This window comes from Brachyhypopomus gauderio, chromosome 3 (genome assembly GCF_052324685.1).
Source record: "Brachyhypopomus gauderio isolate BG-103 chromosome 3, BGAUD_0.2, whole genome shotgun sequence".
NCBI classification, from domain to species: domain Eukaryota; kingdom Metazoa; phylum Chordata; class Actinopteri; order Gymnotiformes; family Hypopomidae; genus Brachyhypopomus; species Brachyhypopomus gauderio.
The window spans coordinates 28,897,521-28,918,165 of record NC_135213.1 but is presented as its reverse complement, the minus strand read 5'-3'; the positions used below and the strand labels follow the sequence as shown (position 1 = coordinate 28,918,165).

The 20,645-nt window shown below is 44.0% G+C and overlaps 1 protein-coding gene across 7 annotated transcripts; it reads right to left on the bottom strand.

The window, feature by feature from the left end:
• Nucleotides 1-279: 279 nt before the first annotated feature.
• cmn (calymmin) lies at nucleotides 280-18,901 on the bottom strand. Of its 7 annotated transcripts, none has more exons than XM_077000939.1 (37): nucleotides 18,462-18,901; nucleotides 17,120-17,170; nucleotides 16,990-17,031; nucleotides 16,602-16,670; nucleotides 16,303-16,344; nucleotides 16,047-16,100; nucleotides 15,889-15,942; nucleotides 15,722-15,763; nucleotides 15,571-15,618; nucleotides 15,420-15,467; nucleotides 15,239-15,289; nucleotides 14,714-14,764; nucleotides 14,578-14,619; nucleotides 14,147-14,191; nucleotides 14,005-14,046; nucleotides 13,619-13,663; nucleotides 13,475-13,531; nucleotides 12,226-13,302; nucleotides 11,710-11,763; nucleotides 11,529-11,579; nucleotides 10,698-10,754; nucleotides 9,889-9,942; nucleotides 9,755-9,784; nucleotides 7,386-7,430; nucleotides 7,141-7,206; nucleotides 6,985-7,053; nucleotides 6,755-6,868; nucleotides 6,457-6,507; nucleotides 6,297-6,359; nucleotides 6,098-6,178; nucleotides 5,593-5,658; nucleotides 5,443-5,508; nucleotides 5,086-5,169; nucleotides 2,125-2,157; nucleotides 1,536-1,832; nucleotides 814-867; nucleotides 280-702 (listed from the first exon to the last, which is right to left on the bottom strand). In XM_077000939.1, exons 1-37 carry the CDS (start codon nucleotides 18,634-18,636, stop codon nucleotides 698-700), a joined length of 3,375 nt encoding a protein of 1,124 aa, XP_076857054.1. In that variant the 5' UTR covers nucleotides 18,637-18,901; the 3' UTR covers nucleotides 280-697. The 7 variants fall into 7 exon arrangements, with proteins under 7 accessions (XP_076857054.1, XP_076857058.1, XP_076857055.1 ...); XM_077000943.1 differs by having other exon boundaries at nucleotides 6,107-6,178; XM_077000940.1 differs by having other exon boundaries at nucleotides 6,985-7,050.
• Nucleotides 18,902-20,645: the final 1,744 nt, after the last annotated feature.

The window sequence follows — 20,645 nt, the reverse complement described above, 5'->3', positions numbered from 1 at the left end:
GCGGTAGGCGATGTAACCGCGTCCAATCAGCACACGCGCCCCGGCCTCAACTAACGCCAAACCTTCACTTCTCTTAATCACATTTCCAGCGGCAGGTTTCGTCTCGTCCAAATTAAACGGTCAGTCTCAAGTTAATTATCTATACAACACGTAGGGCAAATCTTTATAGATCACTTGCCGGCCTAGACATCAGGACAGAAAGAGTTTTAAAAGTTAGAAATAAAGCAAATAATCATAGAAGTGGAGAGTTCAATGGTACCCCTTTTTATTAAAAACAGAACAACTTCAGTGTCTTAAAATGAAACAGTTGCCACAGGAAGATAAACAATCTAAATAAATCGTCTTGTCCTAAATAAATTATTTTGCGCTGAGTTACAAAAGTATACACAAAAGTTAAACATGCAGACACAACCAGAAATTAAACAGACGAGGTAATCTGAACAAAAGAAACGGAAACAACAAAAGAAAAGGAGATTCAGATGCAACACGTAAGATGTTAACAGCTTTGCCTCGTCTATAGTGTATGGTACATACAATATTTTATTCCTGAATAAAAATCACATGGTCGGGGTGTCATAAATGACTCTGAATGAAACATTTTGGTACAAAAAAAAAAAAAAAAGGGTAAACGGGACGATAAATATACAATAATTACTAATCAGTAACGCACAATTCAAGCACGTCCTCTTCCTCTGCATCATCCTGGCACAAAAGAAGAGCGAAAGGCGTAAAGTAAGTTTGGGATACAAATGCATTTAAAGCCAATGAAAAAGAAACTGAAGCCACGCCCACAGTGTCTGACCACGCCCCTACCTTGATGTCCAGTCCCAAAGAAGCCCTTCAGGTTATATTTGTTCTCCTTTGCACCTAAAAAGAGCACATATTTAATGCACTAAACTGGTAGTCATTACCCCTTACATGAAAGTCACATGCTCTGGTTTTTAGTGATTTTATTTCTTTCTTGTCTATGTTTCTATGTGTATAGTCGATTCCTTCTGAACTCAGAAAATGAGTGAAAGTGCAACAAAGTGAGTACAGCGGAGTGAAGACCGTCGCGCGACGTCTGTTTAAAGCTCTGGTGAGGAGGCTTTGAATGCCATGTGGAGACATGTCAAGGGATTTGCAATGGCAAGGGGGAAGCAAGCCGAAAGCCAGAAATGCATCAGCAGTCATGAACTCTGTGAACGAAACCTGGAGGTTCAAAGCCTGCTACCCTGATCACCCACTACTGACTCACCCACTCTCGACTCACCCACTTACCAAACCCCCTCACCCACTACCGACCCACACACCAAACCCACTACAGCACTAATCCACTTTAAAATCTGTGTTTATTAAAACTATAAATAAGAACTATATATATATATATATATATATATATATATATATATATATATATATATATATATATATATATATATATATATATATATAAAGTTTAATCTTTAATCTAACCCCCCCCACTTCGCTCTCCCCCTCCCTCTCTACTCTCATCCCTCTCTCCTCTCCTCCCTCTCTCCCCCACAGTTGGGTACCTGTCCATGCGGTGCCCAGCAGTTGGCCCTGCGGATGGGCGTGGTCTTGGAGGTGCTGGGTGTGGATCTGCTCAGGAGTGGCAGGCTGCAGCGTGACAGAGGGAGGCACTTCCTCCAGAGAGGGTGCCAGAGAGCGGGTCACCTCTGGGCTGGGCTCAGGCGGGCCTGCCGTGGCCGGCGGCATGGTGGCTGGAGCGAGGGAGGAGCCATCGGCAGAGATGGCGTAGACGGCCGGAGCCAGCGAGGGCTCAGCTGGGTCGCTGGTGCCAGTGAGCGGAGCAGCAGGGAAAGAGACGACTGAGAAGAGGAGGAAGGAGTGAATAAGGAAAGAAGAGATGTGCGAAAGAAAGGGATTAATGGAGGAGAACAAGAGCAGGATGTAGGAGAGGTGTAGCGCGTAGGCGGAGCTGCACAACCAGCATGGAAACAAAGCACAAACAAGCTCAGGAAAATGAGGCTGCTTAGCTGAGAGACAAAAGGTGTGTGTGTGTGTGTGTTCACCTTTACATGTAACGAATGCTTATGGCCGTATTCATTACATGCTTATGTAAACACACACAATACAGATCTGGGGTGTGTTGTCATTTACCCTCTGCTTGTATTCCCCGAACTCCTCCTGTTCCTGTAGGAACGTACAGAAGGGTAGTGATACAGACACAGCCTTTCAAAATGTCAACATATAGAACAGGGCTATTCAACTGGCGGCCCGTGGGCCAGATCCGGCCCACCAATGAATTTGTACAGGCCCGCAGCCCATCTCCCCATAAATAATTAAATAATTCTATTTGCATACGACACCGTGTGGCGCTTTACGGCACGTTTCTCTGTCACGAGTGTTACATTCGCCACCCCGCCCCCACCCCCCCGTCAACAAATCTGGCCCACAGGTCAGAGCTCCGCAGAAAAATATAGTTGAATAGCCCTGATATAGAACATTCAACCATGAAGAGAGTTAAAGGTGCAGTAAGTAATATTCTCACATGCGCTTGTACAGTGACTGAATTATTGCCTGGCTTACAATTACAGCACAGAAACAAAGTAATGGCACCATTCATCAGAAAGGAATTTTCCCAGCTAAACCTTTTATATAAGGATGTTTTATCAGTTTGTGAATCACAAATATTTAAAAAAATGTATTTATATTAGGGGTGGGACGCGATCAAAAAAATGAATCGAATTAATCGGAAGCTTTGTAATTAATTAATCGAAATTAATCGCATTTTAATCGCATTTCAGTATTTAACATGAGAAATATTAATTTAAGTTTGAATGATGAATGAATCAATGAACATAATCATAAACTTCAACATCTTGTTTATTTTTCCACCAGTCTACTACACAGACCAATATATGTGTAGTGTGCAGAAAACAGTTCAGAACATTGGAAATTCTGATCAAAAATGTTGTTTAATTTTGGGAGTTTTGCTCAGGATATTGGAAGAATTGAAGTAAATCAGAAGATGTTTTTTAATAGCATTTTAGCAATTTCTTTAATTTCCCAGGCTTCTGCCACAGGCATCTCCATAGTGCCTAGAAGTGGTCTTCTGCATGCTCAAAGCAAATGACTGGATCTTCATCATCTATAGATTCATCATCTATATGAGCTGTCACACCAAGATAATTCTTGTTGCTAACAGAGGTCCAGTGATCCCCAGTCAGAGCCACATTTGTGTCGCTCTTCACAATAACCTGTTTTACTTCCTATTCCTCATCATACAGCTGCTGGATTTTCTTCGACATTGTCTTTCTGGGGTGAGTTTCCCAAAACGTTCTTAGCGCCAAGTACTTCGTTACCTCATTCTTACGTACGAGGTTAAGAAGTACTTGGCGCTAAGAACGTTTTGGGAAACTCACCCCTGGACGGTAGTTCGTAACTTGCATCAGTTGACGCAATGTGCAGCGCTTCTTGTAAGTCTTTATCTTCGACCACTGAGAGCGGACAACACAAATAATGTGACGCGTCATGTATAAACGCGTGCGGAGTCGCGCGCTACGGCCACTCGCGAAAGTTTAATCCAGTCTTAATGGTCCAATGAAGGTAATTTAAAAACCAGGACATTTCCTCACAGGATGTGAATTACGGACGTTTGGTCACCCTATCGTACTAGGAATACATTTAGCAGCTAAGTTATCATTACTGACCTGCGCGTTAAGCTGGGCGTACACTGTGCGATTTTTGGCCCATTTTCAGCCGATTTTTCACTCGTTTCGGCTCAATCGCGTGTCGTGCATCGTATAGTTTACACAGGTATACGAGGAGCGATTCACAACTCCCGATCAGAAATCGCAGCGTCGCAAGAATATCAAACATGTTTGAAATTCAAATCGCTCCTCGTGAGAGTATCGCACTGTTGAAGCAGCTCCACGAGCCGACTCTCCCTGCGATTTAGTCGTAGTTTGAGCTGGAGCTGAGTACACGATTTAAAATATCGCACAGTGTACGCCCAGCTTTAGCCGCAACATGTTTTGCGTTGAGGTGGTAACGAAGGGTGGAAGTGCTCCTGTGATAAGCGAACTCCTTCCTACATAAAGTGTAAATAACACTATTTTTGTTTGTAGCCTACTTCCATCTGGAAGTTTATATTTAAATTTCCCATCCACCAGCGTAGCCTCTTCAGTCATATCCATCATGATCTTATTGTGCGTCCATATAATCTGTATGTCTGGAACTCGTGCACTGAGAAACATTCCACGGTGCAAAAGTGTCTCGTCCGTTAAATGCGTTAAAATGCGTTAATTTTTTTAGTGCGTTAATTTTCCTGTAATTAATTAATCGAAATTAACGCGTTAAAGTCCCACCACTAATTTATATATAAATGTACCGAAGAGGATTAGGGCCACTATAAAAAAAAAGGCAGCCAGAATTCTGAGATTAAAGTCAGAATTCTGACTTCAATCTTACAATTCTGACTTTTTTCCAAGTACCCACAATTCCGAGAAAAAGTCAGAATTGTCAGAATTCTGGCTGCCCTTTTTATTCCAATGCCCCATTTTTTTTATAGTGGCCCTAATCCTCTTCCGTAATAAATGTAATAAGTTATATATATAAAGGCCATTTTCATTATTAGTTTTCATTCTGACCAGAGGGGGCACTCCATTACAACAATAACTATGCGATATAATTTAGTCCTCACCAAACTATCTAGAAAATCATGCTAGCCACAGTTATAAACTGACAGAAAAAGTCTTGATCATTTAAAACTGAGTTGAGTGTGAGAACTACACAGAGTGCAGTAAGTCACACTGGTCCAGTCACAGGAAGACAGGAGGAGCAGCAAGATGGTTATTTTCACAGTAAGGGAGAGATGTGCGTCATCAGACTGCCATATATATTAAGCCAGATCAAGCATTGATATTACAAAGTTATATAAGACACTTTCACATTGATAAAAAGGTCTACAAACAGACCTTTTAACAATAAAATGCATCAGACCTTTTAATAATCCTTTTAATAATAATAATACCATTTAACACTTCTTTATTTGAAAACGGAGCTGTGACACAAACCTTTGCCTATCTATTTTCAATCACTCACACACAATGTTCCTACCGTATTTGTCTGTTGATTTGACAGTGCCATCTCCAACGCCATCTCCCACTCCCATGTTATTCGGCAGAGGGACCTTTCCTTGTCCTGAATCACACACACACACACACACACACACACACACACACACACACACACACACACACACACACACACACACACACACACACACACACACACACACACACACACACACACCTTACAATGCACTGTCTGTGCCAAATGCAACATGCGGTTCAAATATAAGTTGATTAAATTAAACATGTGACCAGGTATTCAGTAATGTATGCTAATCTGTTCCGTAGTGCTTCATTTTGTCTTTCAGTTTTAAAAGTACGACAGTGAGGAATTCCTACTAACCAAACTGGTCTACAGACTTCACACTGTCAATCTGAGGTGCAGGGGCCAAAGGTTCATACGGCAACACTGCACACACAACATCAGAGTAAAGGATTATGGCACATCATAGAGGCAGGCCTGCTGAGGCTGAGATGAGAGAAGGAAACACACCGGGCTGATCGATGGACTTCCCGTCCGTCACCGGACCAAGAGCATCAAAGGCTAGTGCTGGATTACCTGCCAAAGTCATAGAGGATTTAAGGAATTACAGAATGTTGTGAAACATCGAGATGACAACCTGTGGCCTCCAACACTTTAACAACCCACCAAAGCTCGTTCAGATCCAAATTTGGTTTCCAAACATTATGAAGGGATTCCAGCATATTTTAGTTCAGATCTATCTTAGGAAATCCAGCCAAAGTGACTAAACTGCTTCCATTTAAAGACGCCGATGGTGTGGGTGGCCATTTTTACCCTGGTATACACAGCAGAGAAATTAACTACGTAATCCACAATTTGCAGCATACAGTGTGCAGAATACTCAACAGCACACCTAGTAAAATGTTTTTGTGTATTTCCAGCTGGATGGATTTTTTTAGTTCACACCATGTTCCTTAGAGGCGATTGTACATATCAATGTTTTACAAAAAAATATTTTCACATTTTCAAGTCTTACCATATTTACCATATTTCATAGATGATTTAGCATCACCACCAAGGCCAACAGACACAGGAGCATAAGGCACAGCAGGTTGGCCTACAGAGAAAGAGAGAAACAGAGACAAGGACACAGAGAGAGAAAAAGAGGGAGAGACTGAAGTACATCAGAATCAGTGTGGCTCTCTTTGATGTGCAACTTTGTTATTGAGTCTCACCGTATTTCCCAGTTTTCCCAGTGTCAGGCCCTAGACTGGCACCATAGGGCAAACCTCCGAATCCTGTGGAAGAGAGTTCAGATAGATCATGTTAGCACTCTGGAAAGTGACAAAATATTTGAAAAAAATGAAGAATGACAAACACTATTGACGTGGTTACCGTATGTGCTGGCAGGCGCAACGTCGCCTCCATATTTCACTCCGCCGAGCCCTGAGGACACACGACCAGCAGACACAAACACTTATTTGTAAATTTCTTTGATTTTTATTTATGTCAAAAGCACCTTTGATTTGAGACACATGCTCATAGATATTACATTTATGAAGGCTTATGTCAACAGTCACAGGCGTGCTACTGCCTGCTGTCATCTTTGCTGCCTACATTTGTGGAAATGGTGACATGCCTAGATTTAAAGCAAAGCAGAGCTGTAACATCTGGGTTAATATAACTGACAGACCGTATTTTCCAGCCGCTTTAGAAGGCAAGCCAAGCCCTTGAGGTTTTGACCCAAACAGGCCTCCATAGGCTCCGGCTGGTTTAGAAGGATATGACTGAGCTCCATAGGGGCTGCCTGCAACGAAAAGATAAACATGTACAAGTCATAAAGCATAAACACGCCACCATACTTATCACACACAGACACACGCAGTGGTCTTAAAACACATGAAGATGGAAGACAGAGGGTACCATATTTTCCATATGGGTCAGGGTTGTATCCAACAGGAGCGCCAGCAAAAGGCAGACCACCAATGCCTGCTGGGAAAGGACAGAACGGTGACCCTGGGCAAAGACAACACAGACGAACACCTCTTACAGCAGGGCAATCTGAGGGCAACTTCTCACCGTATTGGACCTGGGGGCTTCCTTCCAAGCCTAAGCCCATTGGTTGAGCACCGTATGGCATGCCTGCTAGAGTGAGATAGACATTATGAATCAGCAAAGCAGTAAACTGGAGCTGGGCCTACATTAAAGAAAGCCAACACAAACCTCTCAGTAAATAGTAAACAAGGGTGTGAATGTAAACACAGACCTAAAATAATCCTCATGAAATATTTTGATACATGATGGAGGTGTGCTGTGTAATGTACCAAAAGGCCCAAGTTCAGCAGGCTGGGGTTCAATCTGACTGGTTCCTGTTTCAAAACAAGGGTCAGAATGTTACTCTAACACTAGTGCACATCTTCACTCTGACACTCCCCACAACCACTCTGGTGTACAGGCATGCTCCTTCTGTGGAAGTCCACATGTAAGGCACCATATATCCAAAAATGAATCAAGCGTCTTCAAAGAGATATTCTCAGGGTGCATGACGGTGAAGAATAATCACAACACAACATGCATGCATTCCTGCAGACCGACAGGAAATGGAGAATTGAAGTCCTGGAGGGGGCTGAGGCACATGTAAATGTTTTGTCAATTGTGATTTTTACACCGCAATCGAAATTTGTCCTCCGCTTTTAACCCATCTGTGCAGTTAGAACACACACACACACACTAGTGATTACTAGGGGGCTGTGGATCACACATGCTCAGAGCGGTGAGCAGCCCTAGCCCGGCGCCCAGGGAGCAGTTGGGGTTAGGTGCCTTGTTCAAGGACACCTCAGTCATAGCCTGAAGTCTGGGAATTGAACTCACGACCCTCCGGTCCCAAGACCAGTTCCCTACCACTAGGCCATGACTGCCCCAGACTGACATCGGTCAGTCAAGGCTGGTTGACACAACTCAGTCAATCGGCACACGCAGTCAAAGTTCCCAGCACACACATCAGCACCAAAGCTGGGAACTGGTGGATGTCTGCAGAAGGTTGGACAGCTCCCAGTGAGACAGTGAAGGTACAGAGGCGTAGCTGGGTGCTGGCTGTGATCCTACATGGTCTCACGGGGGGGGGACACATCCACAACTGGGCACGGACGCAGCCGACTGTAGATGAGACGAGGTCTGATCAACCTTAGCTTGGTCACCTGAGCAAGGGTCTCTGACGTTCAAAGGTCCAAAACACGAAATTACCCCAGGTCACCTAATGACCCCACAGGTCTCATCCCTGATAATGTATCCCAGCACATAAGTAGGATGTATTTGGAGACGAATTTTAGCCTTGTGTCACTGACACCAAGACAAGAGTTAGGGACTTGGATATTTCCGCATGCCATTTTTCTCCGGTCGCGCTGTCTAAGCGAAATCAGTCATCGCAAGCGCGCGGTAAAAAAAATCGCTGTTTTCATCGGTTTGTATGAGGTTCTTCCAAGAGTTTTGGTAATATGACATAACTGAATGTCCACTTTCTCTCATCCCGTTAGAAGAATTCGCATTTCTGGCTCCCGTTTCTTTTTGAGCCTGGTTGAATTTTAACGGAGCGTTTGGACCGTTCAAAAACATTGTGGGACTGTTCAAAAGATATTAATAGATATGTGGACCGTTACATTATGTTCTTGTTTATTGTTTCCTTAAGTTTTATCCCAGTCTGTACAGTTTAAGTTAGTTTTTTAAGGCTCCCAAGACAACGTGTTGGTCTGATGAATCATGATAACGGCGGGCACGGACTAGCCACATGCTAAAAATAGCCAGGGTTGCCAGGTCCTATAAAAATATCCCGCACAAAGTCGGTGTAAAACCCGCCCTTCAGCAGCCTAAACTAGCCCAAAGCCCAAAGTTGTTGACGGGGGAGGGGGGTGGCGAGTGTTTAAAATGGAGACACATTATGTATTATATCGCAATCGATTCTTTGTGTTGACTTGTAACTCCCACGGTGGCCCAACTCAAAAGTAGCCCAAAAAACCGCACCCCGCCACCCCAGAATTTTTACCCGCGGCTGGATTTTCAAACAAGCCCAATTTGGCGTGAAAACTGCGAACCTGGCAACTATGGCCACATGCTAAAACTAGCACACATTTCTTGATCACAAGATTTTGGTTAATTGCATTAAAAAAATAGGGTCGATTTAAATGTGAATATCTTTGGACTGGCTTGATCAAATTTGACAATTGAGGCATCTTTTTTTTAGCTATATCGTGCTGCATTAAATAATTTTGAAAAAAATGTCCAAGTCCCTACAATAGTGGTCACACAAGACCAATATCGATTCCCTTGGGAGTATTGTTGTGCAATATATACACAAATATAGGGGCAGTCATGGCCTGGTGGTAGGGAACTGTACTTGTGAATGGAGGGTCATGGGTTCGATTCCCAGGCCTGAGGCCATGACTGAGGTGCCCTTGAGCAAGACCCCTAACCCCAACTACTTTCCGGGCACCGGGCTAGGGCTGCCCACCGCTCTGGGCACGTGTGATCCACAGCCCCCTAGTAATCACTAGTGTGTGTGTGTGTGTTCTAACTGCACAGATGGGTAAAATGTGGAGGACAAATTTTGATTGCGGTGAAAAATCACAATTGACAAATAAGGCACATTTCACATTTCAAATGCACTTGTGTTACTTAACAGATGCGTAGATATGCTTACCTTTGAAAGACTCTGCAACACCAGCTTGAACTGGAGGAAATGTGATTTTTAAATTTTATTTAAAGCCACTAACAGGAGATTTGTGTTCATTTTCATTTAAAGGGTTAATATGATTCACACAGTTACAGTCTCACCATCTCCATATCCATATCCAGGCCCTGGGAGAGGTCCGTCTCCATTAACGTAGCCTGCGGACACACACAGCACCGAGTAATGCGCCTGTCCAGCACCCGTAGGTCCCAGCGTACTCCCTGCCTACTTTCTTTGCCGTTACGCCATTTCAGGAATGCGGAGACATTTTACGAGGTCCCCACAAAAAGCTGACCTGCACGGGGATGATCGTGAGACGGCCACATTCTGGCTTTAGTTATGAGTCACTGCATATGGCCATAAGAGCCTCTACCGAATGCTGTAAATGTAAATCACTACCAAAGTTGCCATACTTTTCACATAGCACCCATAACCCCCAATATCTTAAAGCAGCTCAGGTCTTTTGCTTCATTAACATTTACTGTATTTTGGCAGATGTTCTTATACAGAGCCACACTGCAGGAGTGCACCTGAGCCAGTAGGAGCCTTCAGCAGAATCGGTCAGAAAAGACAGATTCCCAACTACTGTCCCAACTACGGTGGTCTGTCCCAGCCACTGACATTAGCATGGACAGCTGTAGCACTGACTACAGTGCTGCAGTGAGGCTCCGCGTCAGGGCTCAGACGACACGGCCACACCGTGGGCTGGTTGGCTTTGTGTTGTCCTGTGTTGAGAAACTAATCTGTGAGAACCAGTAGAGGGAGGCTGGTTACCAGGGAGATGGGCTATACTCTATGACTGCAGACGCACCTGTAGATGCAGACTGGGCACCTCTACAGATCTGCCTGCTAAGCGGTGAAAGCTACGCTCCTGCTAGATGACAGGCACGGGTAAAAGTGGGTGGGGCTTCACCTGGTTTAGAGGCTTTGGTTCCTGCACTGTGTGGGCGGAAAACTGCAGGACCATATCCTGTCAAACACATCGTTATCTTAGCTGTGATCGAACTTGAACAGTAGTTCAATTCCATTTTCACTCATAAGTGGTTGAGATATTGGACATTCAAAATAGAAATCAGAACAACAAAAAAGTAATGAACTTGCATCACATTGTAAACACAGGGTTATTTATCCAGACTCTATGAAAGCAGGCAATTGTCCACAATAAAAGCAGAGAAAAAGAAGTTGTTAAAAACAAATTACAGCACTAACAATGAAAAACACACAACATCAAAAAGAGAAAATATTGCAAAATAGTTCAGTGTTAAAATTACATCTACAAAACATTCACACAGAATCAAATGACAGTAAGCATTTAACAACCCCCCAAAACCGAACAAACTAAATCAAAGCAGAGTGGAATAGAGAGAGAATAAACAAAACTGTTATTCAAAACTTAAGAATCCATGCAAGTTCACATGTGATCATACAATATCACAAAGAAGCAAGTTCTTACACACTCATGTTAATTCATGAGAAGTTAAAGTGAACTAACTGCAAATACAGGAACATGCTCAGGAACTCAGAATTTACTGGGTTTCAGTTATGCTGAAACTCAAATTTTGACAATTTAATGATTAAAGGAATAAAACCTAAGGTTATTTACTTTATGATTGATGTTGAGTGGTGTGTTATGAATGAGGTGAATACAAAACTTTGGGATATTAGAAGACAAGCCAATAATCAAACAGTTTACAGGAGGTAATGTTATTTACAGCAGGTAATGGTATTTTTGGGTGGTATTTACCAGGACTCGGAAGTTTAGTCCACTGTCCAGACACTCCTCCGTGTGCACAATCTGCACAACATCCATTTCAAGTATTGTTACAAATCTGCATTCCTTTCTTTAAGGGTTATTTCTGTTATTTTATGCTATTTCTGGTTGTAAATTCCTGGATGTTAGTTCAGTTGATGAAATTTGGAGTTACCGGATTTTGAAGATTTGGTGCCCTGTCTGTTTAACTGCACAGCCTCCGCCAGCTCTGAGGACAACAGAGGTAAAAATCATAATGAGATGACAAACAGCAGAAGCTTGTAGAGACCAACACAGGCAGAGCCATGTGATCAACACCATGTGATCCTCAGTGAACACCTATAAGACCTGAAGATCAGTCTGGATAACTGAGCCACAGAGCTACACGCCACCACCAGTCTGTGAGCACACCACGGTTTACCGGCACATAAACTAAACCAAGGGGTCCGTTTGCATTTACGTTCATCATCTTCATGATTTACCTACGACTGCCAAATGTTAATGTGTGTTTGATGGTAAAGCTGACCAAAGCTGTGACTCCTTTTTACCGACAACAAACTTCCATTGTCACTGTCCCGACCACATTATATATATATATATATATATATATATATATATATATATATATATATATATATATACCTTTCACTTAAAATACTGAAATCTGAAACATCTAAATAGATAAATTTACCTGGTTTTGCTACTTTTGAGCCATCCAGCTGAGCCATGGTCTGGACCGGTTCTGATGGTACTGGCAGAGCCAGGGTCTGTGGCAGGCCTGGTCCTGACATGACAGGCTTCAGGCTTTTGCTGGGTGGAGCTCCAGCAGGCGGCACGGGCATGGTGGGCTGGGGCAGCTGGGACTGGGGCAGCTGGGACTGGGGCAACACCTCCACTGCTGCAGGGATGTACGGGTTCCCCTGCAGGAAAACAGGCGTCTGGGCTGCGGCCGGCTGCTTTGGACCTTTTGCTTGGTGAACATACGGAACGTATGGAGCTGGTTGCACTGGCCTGGTGGGGACAAGACCTGCAGCGTCGAGTGCTACCGGTACCGGAACCTGTCCCTGTGGGTTAGACAGCACCGGAGCGGCCGGCTTGGAACCCTCACCCTGGGAAAACACAGGCTTTCCCTGGTGGATGGTGGGAACACTCTCACGTGCCGCAAACTCAGACATCTTGCCCTGCTGAGTCAAAGGAGCTGACCACGTCTGAGGCTTCGGAGCCTTCCCATTGGTCAGCAGCGATGCAACACCGGCTGTAGGCCCAGCTGCTGGAGGGACTCGCCCGGTAGACTCAGGCTCAAGAGGTGAAACAATTCCTTTGGTATACGGTGTCAGCGAGGGTTGCCTCTGGGTTTCAGGGCCCAGACTCACTCCTTTGGTGTACGGTGTCAGCGAGGGTTGCCTCTGGGTTTCAGGGCCCAGACTCACTCCTTTGGTGTACGGTGTCAGCGAGGGTTGCCTCTGGGTTTCAGGGCCCAGATTCATTCCTTTGGTGTACGGTGTCAGCGAGGGTTGCCTCTGGCTTTCAGGGCCCAGACTAACTCCTTTGGTGTACGGTGTCAGCGAGGGTTGCCTCTGGGTTTCAGGACCCAGACTCACTCCTTTGGTGTACGGTGTCAGAGAGGGTTGCCTCTGGGTTTCAGGACCCAGACTAACTCCTTTGGTGTTTGGTGTCAGAGAGGGTTGCCTCTGGCTTTCAGGGCCCAGACTCACTCCTTTAGGTCCTTTGGGTCCCTTCTCATTTCCATATGAGCCGTAGCCATAGCCTGGAAATCAAAGGAGTTTTACCGCTCACTGGACAAAAATTATTGTTGTAGTATACTATCTATATATAGTGCCATATGGTGTGTGTGTTGTATATATATAATATGGTAACCCAGATACGCTGAAGTTAGGTAAAGCCGTATGACTAGACACTCATCAGTGACGGTAATCTACCTTTGGTATTGGCACCTGCTCCTGTGTTTGAACCAGTACCAGCAGCTACCCCAAACCCTGGGCAGGAGATCACAGATGAACCCATTCTTCTACACAAACACTACACATATGCTGTCTTTATTGACAAGCTCAGACATTGTTTACCTGCTTTAGAGGCTTTAGCGCCCCCTCTGGGATAAGCTCCATATCCTGTGGGACAAAACACTGCTTAAAATCTACCCCCATCTCCGTTTGCTAAAGACTGCTTCAGAAATGTCTGGTGGGCCCAGGGCCGGCGCCACGGGGGGGCGAATGGGGGCGTCGCCCCCTCAGGCGAGGTGTCCCGCCCCCTCAATGTAAAATTAGACCCATTTATTTTACGTTCGCCACCCCCCCCCCCCCCTGTATACTGTAGTATATGTTCTGGCGCCGGCCCTGGGTGGGCCACATATTCTGTACTTCAATTTCAGTTGTTTTCTGTGTTCATGCCTTAGGTCGTAGGTCAACGTGCATATGTAAATCACTGCATATGTAAATTACGGCATATTCACCATTGGGTCTGAGTCCATATCCAGTGGGCAAACCGCCATAACCTAGCAGAACGATGGCATTCAACAGCAAGTACAGTGAAAAAGTGATGATGCTTTTTATCTAAAAAAAATCTTTTCAAGAGACCAGAGAGAAGTAGCGTACCTGCTTTCACTCTTGGAACACCTGCTTTGGCATATCCACCATGTCCTGTTAACAAACACATTGAAGAAAGGTTTGGGTTTGACCACACGTTGTACACAAGGCTCTATTTAACAATCATTTAGTTGGATGTATTTAAGTGTTATTTACATGTGCATCATTAGCTGCAATTAACCTTGTTGTAATTAACTAATTAATCTGGCTGTAATTAATCACAATTTACCTGGCAGTAAATAACTAATTTACCTGGTTGTAATTTGCCTGGCTGTAATTAACTGTAATTTAGCTGGTTGTAATGTATGTGGTTGTAATTTATCCAGCTTTAATTAAATGCAATTTACCTGGCTGTAACTTACCTAGTGGTAGTTAACTTGTCTGCAATTAAATGTTTCACATGGTTGTAATTTACCTGGCCGTAGTCAAGCGTAATTTACCTGGCTGGAACCCTTTGGTGGCTGCTGCAGACGGCCCAAACCCTGAATATGTTGAGTAAGTAGAGAACCTGGTTAATTATGGTGGTGGTTAGAGTAAATTAACACGTATAGAGTTTGAAGATGCAAACATCCTGACCTTTAGGTTTAGCTCCTTGTGCGTTAAGTGTACTGACTCCTGCACCATAACCTGAAGAGAAAATACAGGACCAAGGGGAAATATTCCTGCTACCTTCAGAACACCTCTCTCTCCCTCTCTCTCCCTCTCTCTCCCTCTCCCTCCCTCCCCCTCCCCCTTCCTCTCCCCAAGAGGACATTAAGCAACATTTTTCAATGAATTTCTAACTGTAAAAACTACAGGTGATGTATACAAGTGATGTATATAACTATAGATGATTTCTTCATTTTACTCAAATGGACATTAAATAGACTAATGTATCACATTCATTAAATGAGAGTTGGTAATGGACATATGAAAGTCACCTTTATGTAACTCAAGAGTTATGTAATGGATTATATTTATATTATAAATATAATCCATTTAAATGTAATTTACATTACATTTATAAGCATCATCACCTTGCATAACAATGGACACATGCACATGCTTTAAATATTAACGTAAAGGTTTGTTGTCCTTTGCCTGTCTGTAGTCTAGTTTTACCTTTGGGTTTGGCTCCTTGTCCTTTCTGAGCTGCAGTTCCAGCACTATAACCTGATAAACAGTGGTCACATGATGTATTTAGTGCCAAGACAAGCTTTCAGTTCATTTAGGCAACATGTGCACTAGAAGCATGCTTACAGTTATGAACATGAAACAGGTGGTACACAGAGCAATATATTACCAGGTATGGCTGGTTTGGAAGGTTTTGCCCCATTTGCATATCTTCCACCTATGAAATCAAACAGCAGGTGGAGGTTTCCTATTAGTCTGGTGGAAGGTGCAGGGGTGTGTGCTCTCACCATCTGGACGAGGTCACGGGAGACGCAGCTTACCCAGACCAGTGCCCGCATGGCCATAGGCAGCCTGTCCGCTCCTGTAGCCTTCAGACACAGAACATAAACGTAACTACACACAGCAAACACACCGGGTCACATCAGAGCATTTCTCCCAGTTCTCCTGGGATGCATTTGAAATTAAACTTACCTCCAAAGAAGGGAGGTCTGTAGCCATATCCATTAGCAAAGCCTGTAGTTAGGAAAGCAATGCTTTTACCGGTTAGGTGATGCTCTGATGCAACGTACAATTACTGAAACGGCTCATAGGTCAGCTTCAGTATCTGCAGTTATATAGAAATATAGATTTGTGTTCACCTCCACTCTGTTTGGCGGAGACCTGGGGCAATCCCAAACCTGCTCCAATTCCACCTAAAAAGGGGTGAAGTGGGGGTCAGGGGGGTGAAGTGATTAGGTGAGGTTAAGTGATGGTGGAGTGATTGTGGGGAAGTTATCAATCCTGATTTCCCACATACCGTATGAAGGCCATCCTCCATATACAGGCTTGCTGGGCTTGGGCCCATATCCACCTGTAAAGCACAGGTAAATTACTTAATTTATCAAGTCATTAAATACACGATTACTTAGCCAATGAACTGACCAAACTAATTAATTGACACATACCCATTTGTATTGTCTACTCCTACTACTATATACTGCTTCCTATTTGTATTGTCTACTCAAAGCAGTTACCCTGGGCAACTTTATTCTTTCATCGTGCAGCAGGCTTACCTCCGTTTCCTTTAAGTGCAGAGGCTGGCGGGCCGCCGTTACCTGTGGAGCAAACACTCTGATGACATTCACGCGCAGCATGAAGACACCACCTGTGTGATGGGTTAACAACACACCATCCTGCCCTCTATTTGTATGTATGACAGTAGTGCAGCAGAGCTGCTAGTCAATTTTACCTCATAGCTCCTCCCTAGTAAAGGCGTCATGACAGCGCTGTGTGCAGGTGTATATTTACAGGTGGACGTTTACAGGCGTATATTTACAGGTGGACGCTTACTGGCGTGAATCTCGGCACTCACCGTTTGCTTTGGCTCCGTTTCCCAGCACAGCACGTGGACTAAATCCTTTGTTAAACAGTTTTCCAGATCCTGTTAAGAAGAATTGCCCTATTATTCAGAATTGCGGTTGCCTGTACTGTATAATGCAAAATTCTTATTGACAACCTTATAAGCCATATGCTGTCTTAACAAATAACTTATGCTGGCCAATTAAAATTACAATTTCATTTTATAAATAAAAGATGCAATTAGCAAACCAATACAATCCCATACATCCAAAACTTTATCTTATCTTATCAAGTGTGGATAAAATTTTGGTTTTAAACACACTGGACTATCTTGAAATCCAGAGGATTATAGAGGTTTCACTTTACAGGAAATTCAGTTGATGCAGACTGACTGGACTTACCGTTGGGTTTACCACCATTACCAGCCGCTTGTGCACCATACACTGTAACACACACAATGAAGTCAAAAGGCTGTGTGCTTCAGCAGAGAATCAGTACTGAAGGACACTGAACGTCTAACATGAAACGCACCATTGGCTGCTGCTCCGTTACCAGTGAGATGGGAGGGCGGAGCTCCGTAACCTGCTAACAAAAACAGATTTTTTTTGTTGTTTTCTGTTATCATTTATTGTTTTTTGTCAGTATAAAGCCTGCACGTGTGTTTACTGGTGCGTGAGCTCACTGAGCCCTTTGAGTCTGGGACAGCAAGCACCAGCACCCTCAGAGCACAAGCCTGACCTAAGCGAGTGCAAAACGGCTGAGCGTTTACACAACACAAGCTTGTTCACTGCTACCAGTCTCGCCTGGTGGTTTCTGGGTAATGAAGTTTCCAAGAACGTTTGATGGGTTGCCATGAAAAGCTAAAACAGGGCCCATGAAAGTGCTCTGCGTCTCCATGCCAACGCCCAAATGCCTTAAAATAAAGAGGAGATAGAGGGAAGTGCAGGCAAGCAGAGGCATCAATGGCCAAGTGTGTGTGGGGGAACCCGGCTCATTCTCACAGTGGAGTGTCACATTCACATGGGCCGTGTCACCAGTGTCAGACCTGCTTTGATTCAGCACTGAGAAGCCTGAGCAAAGAAAGAAGAGCAGACGTGTGCGTTTCCCAAGGAGCTGCGCACCCAGACACACACCGGCGCAGGACTGAGTTAAGACTTCTGTCTAATCTGGGCTAAACCTGGAATTTGATTATGGCACTGCACAGCATTTTCTGAGACAAACATTAAATATTTTACTGGAGTTGCACTTTACATACAGGTATGCTGGTCTACATGCACTGCAAACACTAATGCAAAAGACATTAGAAAAACACCAGACACACAATAAACCCCGAAGCACTACAATGAAACTTTGAAAACTTCAGTACAAGTTCAAACCATTTCAAGGAGTGATTCAAACTGAATAGATCACAGATCCCCCAAATATTCAGATTACTGTAGGGCTACATGTGCCCTGATACACCAGGACCAGCTCCTGCACACAATATTACAGCTAGAGACAGTACAATGGGACAATCAGGTGGGTATCTTATGCCTAATATAGTTACTTTTACTGTTGTAACCACCTACACAGAACAGAGGAGGACAGTGAACATGTAGCCCAGGATAAAACAGGCACCACACCTGATTCAGGACCAGTCAAATACGCCACTTATAATAAGATACAATGTCACACTAAACTGTCCCCAGAACCAACACTTCCATTTTCATTAGTGATCATCCAATTCCTATACATAGTATTGAAGGACACATTTGTCATGTTTAATAAGAATAATCTTATAAGAAAAAGCCTCCACATACAACATGGTTCCATGTGTGTGTGTGTGTGTGTGTGTGTGTGTGTGTGTGTGTGTGTTTGTGTGTGATGCAATTACCAGTTCCTTTCTGTAGCGTCAGTCTGCTCAAGCAGAGTAGCAGCAGCGTCCTGAGAAGCACCCGTCCCAGCATCATGGGCACTTGGGGTAGAAAACCAGCGAGGAAGACACACACGGGGCAGACGTATAGAGCAGATACAGAGGGCAGATGTAGGGGACGGATCACAGTGGACATGCTTCAGCATCTTTATAAACCCTCCTGCAGGAGCACCTCCTACCCACCCGGGGGGGGGAGTATGGCATTAACTCCCTCTCAATTCGGGTCTGTACACAAAACCATCCTGATAGCCTGCAGTGTTGGACACACACATGTGGAATGATGGGGCTCTTCAGTGCATTAGCACACACACACGACGACAGCTGGCCAGGATGCGGGAGCGGTGTTAATGAGGGACGGGCTACACCTGCAGCTTTCATGGATGAGTGAGGAAGGTTCGGGGTCATCACTACACCATGTTGTCTCCACCCACGGTCCAGCGTGCCCTCAATAAAAGCTAAACACATGTTGCAGTTTGGTTATGTTATTCAATAATCATGTATACAATGTAGACATATTATAAACAACAGTCCACAGACAACAGGATTTGTGGATTTATTTAGTCTAGTTTAGGCATGCATGATTTGACATCACCATGACTGTGTTCTTCAGGACATCAGGACTTTGAGACCAGTCATTCCAGACATCAAATTCTTTCTACAAATTATCTGAATCATGTGAAGCTACAAAAGTAACACAAAGAAATAATTAAGTTCTACGCCAAATGTTTTTAATATTACTAAAAACCTGTGCTGACAGATTTATCATCATCATCACTGGAATAGGAACACAAACACGTCACAAAAGAATGAAACATTTACGTTTCTATCAGATTAAACATTCACACCTTTTGGACAATCAGTTATCACCATATTAAGGAGTTTCAATCACAATATTAACAGAGTAAGAGATTTGCACTACAGTAATCCTCTACTGACTATAGCAGACAGCGCTGCTCTTAAGATCCCACGGACTCCGTAAGGAGAGTTGAGTTACGGTAGGGACAGACCCGTCTGTGTGGAGGGCAAACGGATAAGAGCGTGGTCGCGTGGGGGGTGGCAGAATCCTATCTGGGATTGTGCAATCACTGCTTGGCTCTCAGGACAGTCGAAGACAGACTAGACATTTAAATCAGGCACCCAGTGAAGTACTATAAAACCAACTCACGGACAGATGCTAGGTAAACATAATCCTATATCGCTCACGTGCTAATAGCTTTGGAAAACAGTAGACAAACACATGCGACTTTCTAAACATCTCAAGACGTCAGCACTGCAAAGCAGTGAGGCTGGGTCAGTGTCATTTTAATGTGCAGGAGAGAGACAGACCAGTTCTTAAGCTACATAACACTGTGCACGAGAGCCTAAAGATCCGAAATACTCTGTGAGAGATTCAGGAGTTGGGGCTCTGGTCATAACGATGAACCACAAATGCTAAGACAGCTCTTCTGTTGTCATTCAGGACGTTTTAATAGAGAAGCCCATCTAAGAAAATGAACACAGTGAAATCAAGCAATGAACAAAAGGGTTTCAAAAGAATGTTTCAAATCGCATGGAGATGAAAGAAAAGCTCAAAAAAGGTCCTTTCAGCTCCATGAGGTCCTCTTAATCACATTCTTTAGACCACTGCACCAGCACAAGGAGAGCGTGACCTCACCTGGTCTCAGCAAATGAGCGGTAGGCATACGGAGGAGTGACACTTTATGGAAAAGGAGGAAGGTGAAAGGAGCAGAAAAGCCATCTCACCTCCGGTTCACATTCCACATCCTGCCCCTAACCCCGCCATGACAGCACGGAGGTCAAGGGGAGGTTACAGCTTGAACTTTAACCCCTGAAACTTTCCTCCAAGACCTCGAACATTCTCAGCTTTCATACAGAACTCGGCATCTCTCAGTAACACCCACATAGCCACCCCATCCCTAGACTCAGGTAAGGCAATATCACACGTATTTGAACAGCATTTTTAATACAGTGAAAATTCAAAAATAAGATTTTGTACAGAAGGAACAGAGGTCAAACCCTCAAAGTCCAAACAGGAGGAGCAAAGTGGTGGAGATCCTGGACCTCCAGTGAAAGACCATAGTGGTGAAGCAGATAGAGTGTGATGAAAGCAGCAGAGGTAATAGAAGTGGCAAACATCTTAAGAAA

Bases quoted from the DNA above. Each gene is read 5' to 3' on its own strand.
- cmn (XM_077000939.1), bottom strand. From the start codon at position 18,636: ATGTCCACTGTGATCCGTCCCCTACATCTGCCCTCTGTATCTGCTCTA. The intron at 16,671-16,989 runs GTAAGTCCAGTC...TCTTCTTAACAG, and splicing joins TAATGGTGGTAAACCCAACG to GATCTGGAAAACTGTTTAAC. The intron at 1,833-2,124 runs GTAAATGACAAC...TCCTCTTCTCAG, and splicing joins TCGGGGAATACAAGCAGAGG to TCGTCTCTTTCCCTGCTGCT.